The sequence below is a fragment of the Lissotriton helveticus genome, chromosome 10 (genome assembly GCF_964261635.1).
Source record: "Lissotriton helveticus chromosome 10, aLisHel1.1, whole genome shotgun sequence".
NCBI lineage: Eukaryota > Metazoa > Chordata > Amphibia > Caudata > Salamandridae > Lissotriton > Lissotriton helveticus.
The window spans coordinates 325,522,045-325,541,892 of NC_136071.1; the positions used below are offsets into that span (position 1 = coordinate 325,522,045).

General features: G+C 45.1%; 1 protein-coding gene across 3 annotated transcripts in view; it reads left to right on the top strand.

Annotated features, from left to right (window-relative positions):
* ALS2CL (ALS2 C-terminal like) overlaps positions 1-19,848 on the top strand; it is a 645,425-nt gene that overhangs the window by 253,056 nt on the left and 372,521 nt on the right. For all 3 annotated transcript variants that reach the window (XR_013601601.1, XM_078662475.1, XM_078662474.1), the window contains exons 2-4: positions 4,446-4,637; positions 14,655-14,760; positions 19,164-19,359. Coding sequence is in view for 2 of the 3 variants with exons in the window: in XM_078662475.1 (XP_078518601.1) it covers positions 4,527-4,637; positions 14,655-14,760; positions 19,164-19,359 (413 nt within the window). In the remaining variant the exon portion in view is untranslated. The remainder of the gene's footprint in view (positions 1-4,445; positions 4,638-14,654; positions 14,761-19,163; positions 19,360-19,848) is intronic.

The window sequence follows — 19,848 nt, forward strand, 5'->3', positions numbered from 1 at the left end:
GAAGGGACACAGGAAGGCTCCCAGTCCGACGCGGGGCTCCCGTGTTTGTGGAGGGAGCCCTGCGGTGCCAGCCGTGATGTTCGAGAGCGCCCCGAGGGGTGGGGGCTCTTGTGCTGCACTGCCAGGATCCCCGGTGAACTGGAGAGGATCCCGCCGCCTGTCCCTAGTCTGAAGGCGACCGGTGAGTACAGGCTGAGTCCTACGGCAGGGAGGGGGGGGGGGGTCCATCCAGAGGCAGGCTATTGGTGCCTGCTCCCATAGTCGTTTCCCCTGAGCGGCCGCACCGGAGAGCGGGCCGCTCCCACGTTGTTCTGGCCTGTTCAGTTTAAGAGCTAAGGGGCTCCAGCAATTGGCCCAAGTATCTTAGAGCCTAGGTGGCTCCCATGGGGGCATATTTGTTTTCAGGAGCCTGTGTGGCTCTAAACCTGGCCATATTTGTTTAAAGAACCCGGCGGGGTCCTCAGGGGTCCGTGCTACCCCAGTTGGTGCAGTATAAGTTAAGGAGCCAGTGGGCTCCAAGGGACATGTGTATCTCTAGAGCCTGAGAGCTCCAAAGAAGCCCCAGTTGTTTTTAGGAGCCAGGTGACACCCAGGGGTACCTTATAGAATTTCCAGAGCTAGAGGGCTCCCAGGGATGGGCTGGCTTGTTTTCAGAGCCTTGGTGGCTCCAACAGTGGCCTAAGTTATTTCAGAGCCCAGAGGGCTCCAACGTTTGGCGCAGTTTGCTCAGAGGGCCACTGAGGGCCCATGATGCAGTTTACTTCCCAGCTGCCCAGCAAGTAGTGGGCAGCTGCTCCGTTTAGGCGCAATTCTGAGTGCAAGTTCCTGGGAGGGACAAAAGTGGCACAGAGGTGCCAGGCCTTCCACAGCTGCGCAGCACTTAGTGCCAGCTGCAGCGTTTAGGCCCCGTTCTTGTTCCCAGCTGCCCAGCAAGTAGTGGGCAGCTGCAAGGTTTAGGTTTGCGCCGGTGGCGCACCCCTGACTGGCACTGCATTGGCAGCGCGCCCTGACATTTGGGACCCAGGGCATTTGAGCCCCTTCTTGAGATGGCCGGTTGGCCAGGGGGGCAGGTTTGTGGATGGGGCGCAAGGCCCTAAATGTGATATGTGCTTTAAATGTGGTGCTAGGAAATGTAATGCATCTAGTATGTTTTACACACCCTGTGTTGATACCTCTAGAGATGGTTTTACCTATGGAGGTTTGTGTTAGTGAGATTGTGCTTCACTGTGATTTACGCCCCTAAATGTGAGTTATGCTTAGGGGGTAGGGTCTAAGGTGTTTAGACTAGTGAGGAGATTGCCTACTATATTTATACTAGTCAGGCCTAATGTGATTTATACGTAATGTGCAATGCCTTTATGCCTGTGATACCTCTAAATGTGTTTTCATGCTTTATGATTGTTTATACTAGTGAGTTTATGTGTCCCTGCATGATCAATGCCTATGGTTATTAGTATTGCGTAGTGTGTACCTACCGGTTGCCAGTGGCTACTGGTTGTGGTCTATAATTGTTATTTGGTGTTACAGTTACACTAAGTGCTAGTTCTTCTAAGTGCTGATCCTGACAGTGACCCACGTGGCCCTGTCCGGTGTAAATAATCCCTTGTGAATATTGCCCGTGCCAGTTGGCACAATATATATTGCGTGATTACTATCTGATGTGTTTTGACAATACAAAAGTTATTTTTATATAACCTTGTGTGGAGTTCCTTTTGTAGTGTGCTTGGGATGTTGTTGCTGTGTGCGTGCGCAAATGCTTTACACATTGCCTCCGGGATAAGCCTGTCTGCTCGTGCCAAGCTACCAAGGGGGTGAGCAGGGGTTATCTTTGGCGTGTAACTCCCTTGCCCTGACTAGAGTAGTGGTTTCTGCCTGCTTTGGCGCAAGCCTAGCCAACCAGAAATCCCAGTTCTAACAGTAAGCATTCACCAACACCTCTCCAACCCGTTACCACCACGAAAATGGTCCTAGATTCATACGGGCCAAGGGAGACTTCCTATTGTGATTGCAGACCCCTTGTGGATCCAATAGCAAGATAGGCCTCTGTATTGTCACATAGTCAATCAATTAGGAGTTTGTATAGCGCGGCTACTCAACTGTTAGGGTCTCAAGGCGCAGTACTACAGTACAATAAAGCACAACAACGTTGGGTTCTGGTTCTCTCTGGAGGTGCCTCGAGCAGTCAACCCAGACTTGATGTATACCTTCAGGCCTCAGGATGAAACTGTGAAACAATGTATGGTAGAGGCCGAATGGCACTCTATAGTGGTAAGGGTCACGAAACCCTCCGAATGTAACTGGGTTGCAGGGAAAGAAGCACCGACAGGGGGATAAAAAAAAGAAAAGAAGAAAGACAAAAAAGTGGAATTTAACCTAGGTGCTGGCTTACCCTGACGAATAATTGTACTAGGCATACAATTCTGCACTGGGGAAATGGCAAAGATTTTTAAAAAGTAGTGTCACATGACTTTCCAAGGAGTACGACTTGGAAGGTCAGAGTGGAGCAACTTGCCATGGGCACTTCTCAAACGTTTTGTAGTCTGCCCAAAGCAAAACATTGCACCCATCCTAGGAGTGCATGTATGGGTGTAGTTTTACAGCTGTTCTGCGGGCCACTGCTTAAAAAGTCATATTTTTGGTGACATCAAGCTCTGTCTTAGAGCCTAGAAAAAAATCTGCCACTGTCAGAGAAAACCTATTTATAGTCCCCCCCAAAACCAGCTCCATAAAAATATGTAAGCAACAGCAATATTGCCCTTCTTTACCCACACAGCAATTAAAATAAACTGTTCTGTCTAAATGTGGCAGGATAAGTATTATCAACAATAGTATCTACAAAAAGCAGCCTACAAATCAAGTACTGCACTACACCGCCCTATCTTAAAACGTACTGTGGGTGGCCTAGCTATTACTTACTGTGCTATAAAATGCCTAAGGGTCAGTCCCTGCTCAGAAGTCAAGCCCAACATGTCTATTGGCAGAGTTGTCACATGCCTATCCATCGATTACTCTAAACAGAATGTGTACTCGTCATTTACTGCATGAACAATCTGTGTTTACACTGACATCACCAGAGAATGATCTTTAATTTCGTTTTTAAAATTGACTACTGTATCACAAAACTGTAACTATAATCATCAGCTGTAAAGAAGGCATACAATTGAGCCGTTAAAATATCTTTAAAGTTGCAATGCACTTTACTCTGAATTTTAACTCTATGTGGTGGGGTAAAGAATGTAAGGTGTTAGACTGCCAACCTCTATTATTGTTGGAAAATGCATATTTTTGCATATTTGCTTAGTAGGCCAATTTTGAGTGTGTATTTTTGGGACGAAGAAATTTCCCTTGCTTAGCTCTGGAGAGGGGACCACCAAATGCCTGCCAATACACAACTGCCGGGCATATCTATCCAGAGTGCAGAAGGGACAGTGGCACTTAAGCACAGGGCAGTAAGAGGTGACAGAACTCCAGCCATTGCTGTATCATATTACCAAACTGGACCACATTTCCTTGCTTGCATTGGAGGCTCACAGCATCCTTCCTATGCCATTGACAACTGCACTTCTGATAAATCACTTAACACTAAGGGGCTAATTATGATGTCAGGCGGACTTAGTCCGCCCAACAGCGTCTCGTCCTGGGACTGACTGACCTCTGGTCGACGGTCCCGACCACTTAATTAAGATGAGACTGAACACGGTTTGGTCGCATTCCTACATTTCCCTATGGGAGCATGCATTACGGCTGTAAACCAGCCATAATACATGTTCCCATAGAGAAATGGGAGGTGCAGTTCATTCCTGCACCCCATGGCAGGCACCTCAAGGTGACTGCCACAGGGTGCAGGGCTCAACAGGGGTTCGGCCCCAACTGGAGCCTGCACAGCCAAGGGGGCCCTGCTAGCGGGCCCCCAAACACGCTTTCCGGCACTGTTTCCATGTCGGACAGGCCAGCATGGAAACCATGCTGGAAACCATGCATTGCAATCCCATGGGTGGAAAGGCCCGCCCTTTGTGATTACGAGCCAGTCTCTGACTGACCGATAGGCTCCTTGAGCCTATTGGAAGCCAGCTGGAATGACCGACTGGGTTAGTTTCCGACCGCCAGCAATGTAATGCGGCGGTCGTAATGTAAACCGAGAGGCCAATTACGATGCGACCCTGAAGGCTCAGACTGATGGTTGGAGCCTTTATGAGCCACATCATAATCGGCCCCTAAATGCCTACCCATAGGTTATTGTGTAAAAAAACATATAGCCTTTTGATTTAATGTGCCGTAGAACACCCGCCACAGTAGGTTCACAAGCACCCAGGTACCCACATGTCCACCAGTACGTTAAATTTTAATACATACCTTAAATACTGTCTAAATAACAAATATGTGATCAGGGAAAAAGTAAAGTTGCTAATAACAAAATAAATATTGATCCTCTGTTTTTCCCACAGGACCGGGCGCCTTAATGTTGGACAGATGAATTCTCTGATTGAAGTAGAGGCGAGCTCTTTCTTACCTGACTTTATCTCCTGATGTCTAAACATAGTGGCATTTCCTTGAGAAGACGCCAGGCATGCCGGCACCTGCACTCTTCGGCCCAATCACAGACATCCAGAGTACTTATGGATGGCTCAGCCATGCAGGTATGGGAAGCCAGTTTAAAAGAGAAGGGCTCTGGAGGACAGAGAGACCTCAGACTGGGAAAACAGCATGATGTTGTGCACTTTCACAAGACTGGTTGTTGAAATTAATGTTCTTGTAAGAAATACATGAATTGTCGGGTCTGGGGCTGAGGTTGGGGCATAAGGGAGAGGGTCTAGGAATCATAGTTCACTGATACAGCCATGCTTTAGCTATTGATGCACTGGTCCGATTGGCAGTGCAACCATTTGGCTTACAGTTGAAAGGCCTCATGCTGAGGCAGATGTGGCCCGTTTTTAGGTCTCGTCTAAACAGCGCATGCTTTGCCTCTTCAAGACATTTTGTTACCTGTAAACTTAGGGCCTGATGTAGGTGGCCAAATAGCGAGCGCTAACGCTGAAATTCACAGAATTTCAGCGTTTGCGATCACTATTTGGCAGGGAGCAATGTAGGTAAGTTGAAACCTACTAACAAAATAAGGTATCGCAAACTTGCGCTTCCTTATTTTGCTCTTGCATTTAAGGAATCGCAAATTGCGATTCCTTATATGTAATGTAAGTAGCACTAATGAAAGTGCACTTTAGCCATAAGGAATCGTTAAATACCACCAACTTCAAGTTGGTGGTAATTACAGATTTCCTTTAAAAAAGCACTTTTTTGCTTTTTTTTAAGTGCCATGTGGCACACATTCATGCCACATGCACATATCAGGGGTGCAACAGGGTGTTCTTTTGGAACCTTGGCACCCTTGAAATTGCGCCCGCAATTTGCGAGTGCCTCTTGGTGACTCGCAAGTAGCGGGAGCAATTCCTATTTATTCCAATGGGCCTCTTGGCCCATAGGAATGAATGAGAAGGTATTCCTTAATTGCAAATCGCAATTTGCGATTCACAATTAAGGAATATTATGGAATCGCAAAAAATATTGTGATTCCTACCTACATGGTATTTTGCGATTCCTTAATAGAGATTCCCTAAAAATCGCTATTAAGGAATCGCAAACATGCATTTACCTACATCTGGCTCTATATGTATTGCAAATGGCGGTGCTTTCCAGCCAGACCTTAAAAGATAAGAGAACAAGAGACTTCCCAACTTTAGAAGCAATAGACCTGGGTCCTTCTTCATGGAAGTTACGCATAGGTCTTAGTATGTCAGCCTACTGAATAATAAAAGGACATCTGGTTTTTGGCATTTTCACAACCAAAAGGTAGGAGACAACTTTACTCCTAATGAACTCCATCTGAGGTTTCCCTACATGTTACAAAATGCAGAAAGGGTGCCTATGTCTTCTTGGCAGTGCAAATCGTTACTTACGTCTAGTCAAGACAATAGTTGGGGTTACAGTAGCCCGTATGTTTCTCTGCCTTGTCTGACCCCTTTTTCTACCGGATTACTTTTTCCACTAATTCGACTGAGGTCACCTATTCACTTATTTTACACTAGAGCCATTAAGTAGGTACGCCCTATTTCTTTTTTTTTATTCATACAAGTGTTGAGCGAAAATCATGCTGAAGGCATCGATTTACATTGCAAAACATTAAAACACTGACAATATAAAAACAGATAGAAGGAATATTGCACATACTAAAAACACTAGAGAAATCTTTGCGGAGTACGGTAAAAAAATGTAAATAGCCAAATAGATAAAAAAATCTAATATAATTTGAAAAAGAAATTACTCTGTGGATAAGGAATTCCTACAGAAAGTGGAACATGACTGACTTTAGTCTGTCTGTGAAAAACCTGGGTGCCTACAGCCTTGGGGTGACTGCGAGACACTGTCATGTCCTGGAAATTGTTGACTTTGATGATGAAGACACTTCAATTGGAATATGTTTTAAGGTAGACTATAAAGGTCAGTCTAGTCTGGAATGGTAACCAATGGAGAGAGTGCAAAACAGGTGATACTTGACTGAATTTTTATGCTCCGCCCACCGTTCTGACCACAGGATGTAGAGCTACTTATGGATTTTTCAGCAAAAAAAGGCCATAAGGATTTCATTATCATGATCTCTTCCTAAGGATTGAGTTCATACCAAGAACATTCACAAATGCATTTAACATGAGACTGAATTCTGAGCATTATGTCGTACACGAAGCCTGTCGTGTTTGCTAGTGGGGAATATATGGCACCTTCCCTTTAACAGGAATCCCATACAGCTAAAATAGCTCAAGAAGGGTACACAGTAAACATTATGGGCACCAATGAGGACAATTCTCACCTATCCGATCTTGACTAGCCCAGAGACAGACATGCTGACATTTTGTCCTGATATGAGTGGTAATGAGGAACACTTCAACCAGCTCTGTGTCACATGTTCAACATTTTAGACAGCTTCAATGTCCAGTTTGTTTCCGTATTCCCAAACATGTTACAAGGGCGGTGATGCAAGGTTTCTGATGACTTACAGACCTAAGAATACAGGATCTTGCTTGAAAAGTCTCCTCATCTTTATGGAATCGTGGATCTTCCTCCCGTGTCTGAAGGCAGCAGCAGAAGGACCCAAAAGAGTTAAAAGTGTGGCCAACCTGGAAGAATCCTTGTTAACCAGTAGGTGCTGGAATTTTTTGTGGAATTTGTGGAACTGTGATCGGCTTGTAGGGGACTGACCACAAGGAGAGAATGGACGGAGTCAGTGGTCAAAGCCCTGAAGATGTAAGTACTTACTTTATGTGGCACAGCTAAGGAAACCTACATCGAATTTTGGGACTTTCTAGAAGTCCTTCAGGGAATAACCTGTCAACCTTACATAAAACATTTCGATTTTGATGGGCTCAACTTGCCTGTTATTCTACATGGAGGGTTTCGCTGACAAAACCAAGGCTCCTTCAGCATTTGCAGGAACTGCGATCGGTCCTGTTTGGCCTCCCACTGGGTATCTGTGTGTGGCTTTCTGCTGTGAAACAGGAGCAAAAGGTTTGCCCCAGCCTTAGTTTGAGGTCACCTTCTTCTGCTCAGACTTTTTTGCCACCAAGTGCGAGGCTCTTGCGGGACCCTATGATCAGCACATCTAATAACATGAAGCCCTCATCAAACACACCATCAGGTTTGATCCACTGGAAATATTTTTCCTCGTGAAAAGTTTCAAAGTCCAAAGGTAAAAACCTTGTCTGGGCTAAACCAAGTTAAACCCTAATATGCATTAGTGCAGCAGTCTAAAAGTGCCTGTATGTCCCAATTGAACCTCATTCTTTATATTTACATTAGAATAGGCTTTTCCATTGTTTCCTGCTTGACTCTTGCTACCTACTTTACTTTTTATGTTATTTTATCTATTACATTTCTAACTTTTTTATTAATCAGGATTTGAGCTGTATTTTTTTGCAGAGTAATACAAAGTTACGCTATAAGCTGCTTTACGTAACGTTATGTCAAAGGGGAGTTTTATGGGAGGTAAATGGATGATCCCAAGCAACCACCCATGGGTTTTAATGCAGATCCCTATCTACAAGCATTTATAGACAGGGATTTTTTGTCAAAATCTCATGCCTCTTTTGTGGTAGCGGTCTAGTTGTTCCGGGGAAGGAACAGGAAGCAGCTAGGCAGGAAGCGGAAGGCGGCCATGATTGTTTGCTGGCGCCGACCGCAAGAGCAGACACACAGCCCCGGCGCTCCAATAAATATATCTAGTTGAAACATAACGGAGTCTCCGCGCTTCATTACAATGGCGACGAGTCGGGATCCTTGAAGACCCGCACACACACACGCGACATCAGCGCTAGCACCCGCATCACGCGTGAGACACCGATTAAGCTCCGGAGCGCGGCAGAGGAGCTGGGACAAGCAGCGTTTTGGCGCGAAGGTGAGCCACCACGTCCCCAAGCCAAGCAATTGATAACCAGCCGCCTAGGCACAGTGCACCACCCCACCCAGCAAAAAAAAACGCCCAGACAGCAGAGGGCACTGAGGGACAGTGAGGGACCACTGCTGAAAGTCAGAAGAGCACTACATTACTGTGCACTGTGGAGGGACATCATCTGGTGTCCAGGCACCCAGGCAGAGTGACACACGCTGGCGAATAAAGCAGGCCCATTGCGTCCAGGGGCAGAAGGGGCACGGCAAGCGACATCCGACACCACTAGGAGCACGCTAGTGGAGGGTAGCGAAGAGGAGAACAAGGAGGACGACGGAGAGGAACAGGACGCTCCGGGCAGTCCGGCCAGGCAGGCAAACACCGCAGCTACAGTAAGGAGGAACACACCAGCCATGGCGAACCAGAGCACATCTCTCACTCAGCTGGTGCCATTCCTTACGAAGAGCGGAGAACCTGAGAGAAAATGGGAGGACTGGAAGAGGTACTTCCTAAATTACCTGGAGGCATTAGAAGAGGAGGGTGACACCCCATTCACAAGCAAAAGGAAAAAGAAAATTTTGCTCCACAATTTAGGCCCAGAAGGGCTCAGGATCTATGACACCATAGTGAAAGGTGAGAGGACGGCGGGGGACACGGAAGTGTTTGATCATGCCATCGAGGATTTGGACGCACATTACAGACCAGTGGTGTGTGTCGCAATTGACAGGTTCAATTTCTTTCAGAGAAAGCAGAAAAACGGAGAGTCAGTGGATGAGTACGTGGTCGCACTGAAGAAGTTGGCCCTCACATGCAAATTTGGAGCCTTACATGATGAACTCGTTAGGGACCAGATCATTATGCATACCTCCAGCTCTCACATTCAGGAGAAGCTGTGGGTCAACGGCGACGCTCCCCTCAAGGAGATCTGGGCGATGGTCAAGAAGGCCGAGTTGTCGAAGAGGTGCGCTCAGGCAGCGAAGAGAGATGCCCAGGAGTCACAAACGGTGTGCAGAGTGATGACGCCCAACAGAAATGACCGTTGGAAACAGAATGAATCGAGGAGGAACCAAGGTGGTAGCAGAGCAGAGTTCCATACGAGACCGCAGTCGGACAGCAAGCCACACAAAGCGGGAAAAGCACAGTGTTACCGGTGCGGCAGCAGCTCTCATTTGGGCAACGACAAGGCATGCCCCGCCTTCAGGGCCAAGTGCTCCTACTGCAACATCTTCGGACACTATGAGAAGGTATGTCGCAGGAAGCCCAAAAACGCAGTGGTGCGGTTGGTGGACCAAGAGCAAGGAGGTGATTCCAGCGACCAGGAAAGTGCAGTGGAGGAGGAGGAATTCCTCTACATTGACGTACAGATATTGGAAATGGATGGCTCCAACACGGATAGACCCAGGCTAGACATGCACATAGGAGGTATACCCCTGGAGATGATTGCGGACAGTGGAGCACCCATATCTATAGTCCAGAAACGAGTGTGGGAGAACAATTTCGCGTCCACTCTCAAAGAAACTCTGTTACCCATGGACGTGAGACCGGTAACATACACCGGACAAAAGATTCCCATGCTAGGATACTGTCCGCTCATGTTCGAATTCAGAGGCCGGCAGGCGCAATGTAAACTGTATGTCGCAGAGAAAGGCCCGTCTGTACTGAGTTGGAAAGACCAGGGGGCATTGGGAATTCAGCTCAACCCAGGAGGCATAGAGAAAATTCTACTCATGGACATGGAGGTCAAGGAGAATGTGCAGTTGTGGCAGGCAACGTATCCGAGAGTCTTCAACGGGCAAATAGGGGAACTGAGCAAATACACACATCTCATCAAGCTTAAAGACGGAGCGGTGCCGGTATTGCACAAAGTGAGGAACATCCCGTTCCGTAGCAGAGAGGCAGTACAAATAGAATTGGAAAGGCTGGAAAGGGAAGGCGTCATCAGAGCGATTGAGAGTGCGGAATGGCTATCTCCCCTGGTTGTTGCTCAGAAGCCCAACGGCAAGGTACGTCTATGTGTAGACCTGAGAGAATTAAACAAGAACATTGTTATAGATAAATTCCCCCTTCCGCGCATCAGCGAGATGTTGGCAAAAACTAAAGATGTCACATGGTTTTCCACGGTGGACCTATCATCCGCCTACCATCAAGTGAAACTTCACCCATCGTGCACCCACCTCACCTCATTTATCACGCCATTCGGGTGCTATAAGTTTGTGAGGATGCCGTTCGGCCTTGCCTCGGCAGCGGCCGTGTTCCAGAAAATCATGCACAAACTGTTGAAAGACCTGAAGGACGTCCTTTTCTTCCAGGATGATATCTTAGTGATGGGGAAATCGAAGCAAGATCACAACGTGAAGCTTCACAAGGTGCTACAAAGGCTGCAGGATAATGGGCTGACTGCCGAATGGTCCAAATGCAATTTAGGAGTTCAGTCTGTTACATACCTCGGCCATGAAATAAGTGGACAGGGGATAACACCCAAGAAGGCAAACATCAGAGCCATCGAAGAGGCACCCACTCCAGACAAGAAAGAGGATGTTCGGTCATTCCTAGGAATGGCCGAGTATTACAGAAAATTCATCCCACAGTTCGCAACAAAGACACACTTTATGAGACAACTACTTAAGGAAAGAAACAGGTTCCAGTGGGGAAAGGAAGAGCAATCGGAGTTCGAGGCACTCAAACAAGAAATGAGCACAGCCATTCCCCTCAAGGGCTTCGATCCCAAAGCTGAGTCCGTTCTCACCACGGACGCAAGTGACCGCGGCCTAGGGGCAGTCCTGATGCAGAGGGAGGCATCAGGTGAGATGTCGACGGTTAGTTTTGCCTCTCGTTCGTTGGCGCCACATGAGGAGAAGTTCAGCGTGGTGGAGAAAGAAATGCTGGCTGTAGTCTGGGCAGTGGAGAAATTCAGGCAGTATCTGTGGGGGGCCAAGTTCCTAGTCAAAACGGATCACAAGCCTTTAGTTCGCGTCCTGACGTCGAGCGGACATGATCATGCCACACCCAGAATTGCCAAGATGACCCTCCGACTATTGGACTTTGTCTATGACGTCGAGCACATACCGGGGCCACAGAACAAAGTGGCTGACTTTCTGAGCAGGGCGGCAGCCATGGACGAGGCACAGAACGAAGAGAAGCACGATTGGGAAGGCTATATGGTAGCCACCATTCAGGACACCGAGGAAGTAATTAGTGCCCAAGACTGGGAAAGTGCCTACAAAGAAGATACGGATCTGGAAGCAGTGAAAGGCTACGTAATACATGGCTGGCCCGAAAAGAGACATTTGAAGGAGGAATTGAAAAGGTACTGGGAAGTCAGGGAGGAGCTGTCAATAGCGGACAACCCAGTGTTCTTACTCCGTGGAGACAAGGTGGTGCCACCCCAGAGCATATTGGAACGACTGATGTCCTTACTCCATGAAGGGCACCAAGGGATCACAAAGACGAAAGCTTTGGCCAGACAAGCATACTGGTGGCCGGCCATTGATGCGCAAGTTGAACGGCACGTGCGTAACTGTGAGTCCTGTGCAAGGTCTGACAAGTCTCAAAGCATGCTTAGGCCGCCATTGGGGAGATTCCCTATTCCGGATGGTCCATGGGAAATGTTGTCGGTGGACATAATGGGGCCAGTTCTGGACAAAGAAGGCACTCCGAAATATGTGCTAGTAGCAATTGATAAGTACTCCAAGTGGCCAGAGCTGCAAGTATTGGAACAGGTGGACACTGAGGCGGTAATACGTTTCTTGCGCACCACGTTCGTCAGCGAAGGCATCCCAAGGATCATCACCTGCGACAATGGTCCCCAATTCACGTCTGAGAAGTGGGTCGCATTTACCAACAGGAATGGCATTGAAGTGAAACACACCCCGATCTACCACCCCGCAGGCAATGGACAGGTGGAGCGCTTCAACCGTGTGATAATGGGCACCATACAGGCAGCTATTGAAGATGGTCTGGATTGGGAAAGAGAGTTGGAAAAAAAGATTTGGGCATACCGCATTACACCCGGAAGTACGGGCTACAGCCCCTTCAAGATCTTAAGAGGTAGGGAAGCCTTCACCAAAGACAATGCAGCCTGGAAGAAGTTGGTGGTGCAGAGCAAGTGGTCACCAGCGGTGGTAAGAAAGAACCTAGAGAGAGCACAGGACGTCTACACTGTTCATTACAACAAAAGAAGGAACACGCGTAGTACGGAATTGGACAAAGGAGATTGGGTGAGGGTAAAACTCGCCATCAGGAAGAGAAAAGGGGAAAGCAAGTTTTCACCACCCCTCAAGGTAGTGGAGCCCTACTCCCGGTCTGCACTGCTGAGCGACGGAAAGGTATGGTCTATGGACAGAATGGCAAGGTGCAGCAAGATAATGAAATGGGAGGAGGAGATAGAAGAAGGAGCGGAACAGGTCATTGAGGAAGGAGGAAGCGAAGGGAGAGAAAGACGAGAAGAGAACGTCAGAGGAAGTGGAGAGAGACAAGGAGAGAACGTCGACGGTGCAGAAAAGAGAACGGAAGTTGAAGGAAGAGAAAGGAGGAAGTCAACAGGAGAAGGAAACAGAAGAGAAGGAGGTGGTGAGAAGAGAGAGAGGGACAGAGAAGTGGAGAGTAATAGAGAACTAAGAGAAAACGGAACGACAGAAGGTGAGAGAAGGGAAGAGAGAATGGAGACTCGTGTGGGAAGAAGAATCAAGGTACCGGAGAGATTCAAAGACTTTGTAATGGACTAGAAGTAAGACTTTTGAAATTGTTGTGTGTTTAAAAAGGGGGGAGATATGTGGTAGCGGTCTAGTTGTTCCGGGGAAGGAACATGAAGCAGCTAGGCAGGAAGCGGAAGGCAGCCATGATTGTTTGCTGGCGCCGACCGCAAGAGCAGACACACAGCCCCGGCGCTCCAATAAATATATCTAGTTGAAACATAACGGAGTCTCCGCGCTTCATTACATCTTTGAAGCAGGCATAACCAGGAGAAATGTTTTAAATTCTCGTTGCTTTTCCTACTTTGCATGTCGGCTGATTTGTACAGCACACACAAAGGAAGGAAAGCGTTTGTACTGGCAGGGTCATGCAACACAGAGCAGGTGATATTGTACCCTCTCTCTCTCTCTCTCTTTCACACAATGTAGCCGAGCAACTGTAGTTGCTGCACTGCCCTCTGTGAATTTTCTTGTAAATCTGGGCCTTGGTGTGTGATCAATGATTAAATAATGGTAGTCTGTCATTTGAGGATCTGTGGAAGAAAAGGCTGCTCCTGAGGAATGTGTGATGTGTTTGACCCTTGGCTGGGCCTCGGCATGTTGAGCTGTGTCGTAGTATGTGGACCTGTGCATATGATTGTGGTGATCTGTCCATGCTGGCTATACCTGGGTAGATTACTAATACAAACCTGAGGTGCCTAGGCAGCACTCTGAGCATATAATGGTTACACTCATAGCATATCTTGGCACGATGTGAGTACTTATATATGTGTGATACAAAAATAGATTTATAATTGCTTTAGATACATTTTGCATTATTTTATTAATCTTTCATTTAATGTTGACTTCTTCAAATATTGCTGGTAGTTTGATGTGTCATTACCTTAATGCCATTATGTAAATGTTTGTGTGAAACCCTTTCCCACACATTATCGGGGTAAAAAGTTTATTTGATGTCACTTCCTGTGATGTCATCAGTAGACGACCTTTAGTATGATGTCACTTCTGTTACCTCAGGCCTATTAGTGAATTGACATCCATGGCTCAAGGGGAGGGACAAGCACAAAAAGAGGAAGGAAGATTACAGCAGCAGAAAACATACATGAAGTGGGTTTTGCGCATCCAGAGGAGTACCTTTCTCACCTCATGCTATTGCCTATTTGATATATCATACTGCCTTCCGGAAAGTGCTTTCATTTAAATTCATTAGGGACTTTTTAACAAGTAATGCGTGGAAATAATATTTGAGAATACCTGTGTTTACATGCATTGCCACGTTTAAGCCAGTAGTATTGGCCTTTTGAGTGCTTGCTTGACTTCTTTCTATCCCTATGCCACTTTGCTATCTTAGCAGATAGTTGCAAATAATACTTCCTTGACCACTTGTACTGCTCTGTTAGAAAGGGTGGATGGGGACAGGTTTTTTGAGTGTTCCCTTGTGAATGTTCATGTCTTTCTGCAGAGCTCTATAATTCATATCAACTTGTTTATGCATTTACACTACTTATGGCCATTCACTGTTTTACTTATAGGACTTGTGTCAGAGGGCAGTGCAATCACTCCTGAAGCAAGAGGAAGCATTTTTATCATCAATTGCACACATAAACAAAATTATCCTTCAACCTCTTTTACAAGCAGGTAAGATGTGAATCAACAACCGATGTGTTGCTAGTGGAGAGAAATTTGACATTAGTTGTGTTGTGATGTTCGGCACATGACATCTTATCAAGAGCGAGACAGCAAAGAGATACAAATTAATAAGATAGGGGTACATCACAGTATTCATGTGAATAAATCATGAGAGTATGTTTTTGACTGTGGCACCTCTCTTCTTAAGTATGTCTGAAGACCTGGATACTCCAACATAATTTTTTTATGATTTAGACACATTCCTTTTAGGGTTTATATTAATTCACCGTGTCTTTCAAACTATCTTCATTATTTTTGCGCAGAGGAAATCAATTTCCTATTGATAACATGTTTTTGTAATTGAATCTTTCCGCGTGTGTTCAGAAATAACCCACAAATAAGAAGTTATTGCTCAGCATATATAGAGACCAATTCGCATCCTCAGTTGTGGCGGAATCTCCGCACTGTCGTTTCTCATTGCGGAGATTCCTACACGAGTGTGGAGCCTCCGCTACGACTGGTGAGGCTTTTTGTGAATCAGGTCCATAGTGTAGAATTTATGAGGCAACTGAATCAATGCTGTTTTAGATTCACATAACTTAGATCTTGAAACTAGACCGGCACCCGCTACAAATGTGCAGTATGTTGAAATATGCAAAATGTCCATTACTAAGGGCTCTGTAATTAACAGGGATTATATTGTTGTTATGCAGAGGTCTCTTAGAGAGACATTAACATGAACATCTGGATTCTAAATCCAGTAATCCAATGCTTTGATTTAGCAGTAGTGGGTTACAGAACTTGTTAACCACTGATGGTATGTCATAAAGGAATTCCAGCTTGTTCTCACGGGCTATCTTAGAGCTTCCAGAGTGGTGAGAAGGGAAGGGAAGGCCCGGAGAGTGGTGGGGGTGTGTGGCAGGATGCCATGTTTTTTGTTTATTTGAGATAGGAGGAGAGTCCTTTTTAGGGTTTCCCCATTACTCCTCTCCCCTGCATAGCAGCTGAAAGCAGAGGCAGATGATTTAGGGGGCCATTCATAACATAATATTATAGATGGGTAGAAAGTGAATTACTTGGATGTTTTTCACCTTGGGGTTCTCAGTGACATCATAGACAACTTGACATATGCTCTCATTGTCTATTTGATGTCACCCAGATCCCTTGATGGAAAACATCCCTGTACGCATCTATTATTCTATGCGTTAGCCCATTGATTTGAAATACTACTCCACTGAAATGCAAGAGTGTTTTCCTTAGGAATAAATCTGGAAAAGTTCTAAAACTTATTTCTTTTGCATTGGAAAATGCATTATGTTCTGTCCCTTATGGTACTACTAAATACCCATAGTTTCCTCTCTGATGAATATCTGAGAGCACGTACAGATATGTCCCATATGTTTCATAGAAATATTCAATTGAATGAATACCTTGACAACGGCTCATCTAATCATCCACAAACCTTGCCTCTCCCCTAGCTGGTCTTTTCTGCCTGAAACACATCAAACCCCTCATTCACTGTCTAGATTACCTAGCTAAAATAAAAGTGGGCTAGGACTGCAATTAGAATGTTCAACTTTTGTTTTGAAGAGGATGCTTATTGAACAAAGGGGGAATTATAATGCTTAGTTGAGTGGTCTGTGGTTGTCACCAATTAAATGCACCTTTGTGCTAAGAGATGAACTAGCTGTAGAGAAGAAAATCAGACGAAGAGTAAGTATTTATTTGAAACGTTTTATATAGAGGGAACGTGAGCCTTGCGGGTATCAGAGCAGTTTACAAGTAAATGAGGCACCGACATACAAATCTTTAAGCATAGTAAATGTATATACGGGATAGGAGAACAATAAGCTCAAGAAGCAGATTCTGATAATCTATACCAGAAATGTGATCCTAAATAAGAGTTTGACTTTTTTCTTGAAGGAGGTAGTGGAGGGGTCAGTCTTATTTCAGGGGGAGAGAGTTCCAGATTCTATGGGTGACGCCAGAGAAAGTTCTGTTGTAGGTTTTCTTCCTGATGAAACATTGTGGCTTTAGCAGTAAGGTATATACACATTTAAAACATATTCTGCATGTGTTGATTGAATTAGGTTCTAGATGTGTGGGTGTAACTAAGCAAGAAGTATGTGTCAAAAGATTGCTAGGAGAACTCCATAGAGGATCTTTTTGAACGAGCCATCAGTAGTGGATGCTAAGGTAGAAGTCTCACACTCTATTCCGATTGCATCAACATCAGTATGGAATTGATACAGGCACTGTACCTTAAGTCATTGTTAGCTTTGTTACAGCTTTACAAACCAGCTATAGTCACTAAATAAAAATCTCTATTAACCCAACAAAAAACGCCAAGGCTTACCGCATACAAGAAAAATCAGACTTTGAATGATATCCGTATTTAAAAGGCGTGTTATATGCGTGAAATATCATCCTAAACATGTGAAATATGAGTCTTGAAATTGCTGTGGATATATATTCAAATTAATCAATAGGAGTATAGGGGGAGAAAAGGTAAGGCCGCCCCCACTCAAGCCACTATAAACAAAAAGTGCCTTACCTAAATTCAATACATCCAACTTTATAGACCAACATGGATGATCTGATGCACCATCTAGATCATCCTAAGAGTGTTAAATAACACTAATCTCGGGGTCAAGGATGTACACTTTATTGTTGTTATTTGGTCTTTTCTACACACTGCACACAAAGAGAGTGACCGATGATGAGAAGTGGGTACACTGGGCATTGTTAAACCAGGAACCCCCTCTGGAGTTACGTCCGTGAGGCACTCTCTCTGTTCTCACACATTTTTCCTGGTGGTTGTGGGAACCTGTATCTATTCTCTTTGTTTAAAGCTACATCCTTGACCCACGAGATTAGTGTTATTTAACACTCTTAGGATGATCTAGATGGTGCATCAGATCATCCATGTTGGTCTATAAAGTTGGATGTATTGAATTTAGGTAAGGCGCTTTTAGATATATATTCAAAAACAACAGTCTGGTGTGGGCATACCTTCAGGTCAACAAATCACTAGCAGGTATATACATTTCACAGATTAAAAAGCCCTTTTTTGTTTCTAATTCTGCTTTGGATTATGGACCATTTTGTTGTGTATCATGGATATCATTATTCACAAAGTCTTTATATTCAGTCGTTTGGCTCAGTAGCTAATGCCAATGCATTTTGGTCCTCAAAGTACAACAAAAATATTAAGTATAATTCCTGATACGTATTTCCATCTTTTTTGGAGCTCCACACAGAAAGGTAACACAGCTGGTCAAAACAGCTTAAATTTCAGTCTTTCACAGAAATGTGTGGGTAAATGTTCAAAATTAGCCTGTCTACAAAGGAACCTTTTCCACAGTATATGTAGCAGCCTTTTGCCACTAGAAAACCACAGCAGCAATCCAAAGCAACAGAATAAGGGCATGCACATCATCCGTTCATGGCTTAAATAAACCTTTCTTTGTTTCCAGTCTGGATTATGGACCACATATCAAAAATTACACTCATGTTTCATCTCCATGCACAACTTTCGATTCCTCCAAGTACATTAACAAGCTAAGAAGTTCTCTTGCATAAAGCTGATCAGCAATTTCTGCCCCATGTAGTTTAGTCCACATTTCTCAGGTGCATGATTGTCAATTTCCATAATAACTCATCCATTGTCAATTTGAGATAACTAACCATTCAGCTTGCCAGCTGAAGAAAGATAGGATAACCAATGTAAAGGGCATGGAATGTTAACCCTCCATCTGCTCCAGAAAAACAGGTAACAATCATACCTCCTTATCTAAAAGTGCCCTGTGATCCCCTTTATTATAGAATTGCTTGAATAATGCCCCGTCCAGTCTCTTTGAACCCCCCACTCAGTGACGTAGTGTGGACAGGGCCACAGGGGTGATTGCCCCAGGCACAAAATACTTAGGGTCATGCTTAGGGGCGCAGGAACATTCTTGGGGGTTCAACATTTTTAAAGAAAAGTGGAAGGATACTTGCCTTGCCCCGGGCACTGGCAACCCACTCTATGCCGCTACCCCCACTTGCATATTTACCCTCACAAAACCCCTTTGCCTCACCTCCCTGCTTTCACAACCCCTCTTGTTTGGTTGTTTTGCACCGCACCCTCCGTGCAACCAAATGTTAACTGCACTGTACCACTTTGATGACCCTAACATTCTCTCCTGCTGTAACATCAGTGCTTCCCACTTAGATTTGATGGCTCAAAGTTGTGTTCCTTCTGGGCACAGGGAAACAGTAGAATGACTCTAGTTCTTTCATGAAACTAGGGGAACCAGGGGAAAGTCCCCACATGATGTGGATCCCCCATACCAAATCTGTTTGACACTACTAACATCAGGCACAAAAAGCACTGTTGAGAAGGTTTACGGAATACCTTCTGTCTATTTCAGTTCCAGACGATGCAAAAGGAAAGGAGCTCTTGAAACTGCTACAGCTGCTAAATGAAAAATACTGTGCCCTTTGGGACTGGACTGAAGAAAACTTCAAAACACTAAAGCAAAACTTCAGCCTGTCGGAGCCTTCTCTGAGTATTGATCACATCTATATCATCCCAAAAAGAGAACGCTTTCTAGAACTCTACATTCAGTAAGTACAAAGACTTTCTCAAGTTATTGTGTTGTTGCAGAAAGGGACTGGTGATTGTTGTGATTGAATTCCATGGTTAATGGATGTTAGCTTAATTATTGTTGATAGTCATAGATACAACATTATTCAAAGGACCATTACACGGAAAGCATTTGGTCGGAGTGAACTGAATCTCCTTTGCTAATTCTTAAACATTATTGTGTTGCTCGTCTTCAAAAGACAGACATTCAGTAATCCTTGGGATGAGCTGTAAGAGTATAGTTTCTACAAAATGGCTACCGTGTCGGTTATTCTATGAATGCTTTCTCGCTAATGGGACTCTGATGCTTACATTTCATTTAGAAAAACTGTCAAAGTAGTTGTCCAAAAGTATGAGGAATTGCTTTATGAAGTAGAACCAGCTGCCCAATGTATTCGTATTGGATTGGTAGCTTGTGCCTGGCTGTGTAAAGTCTATTCCAATAGGAGAAGCTGATCCACTCTTGCGTT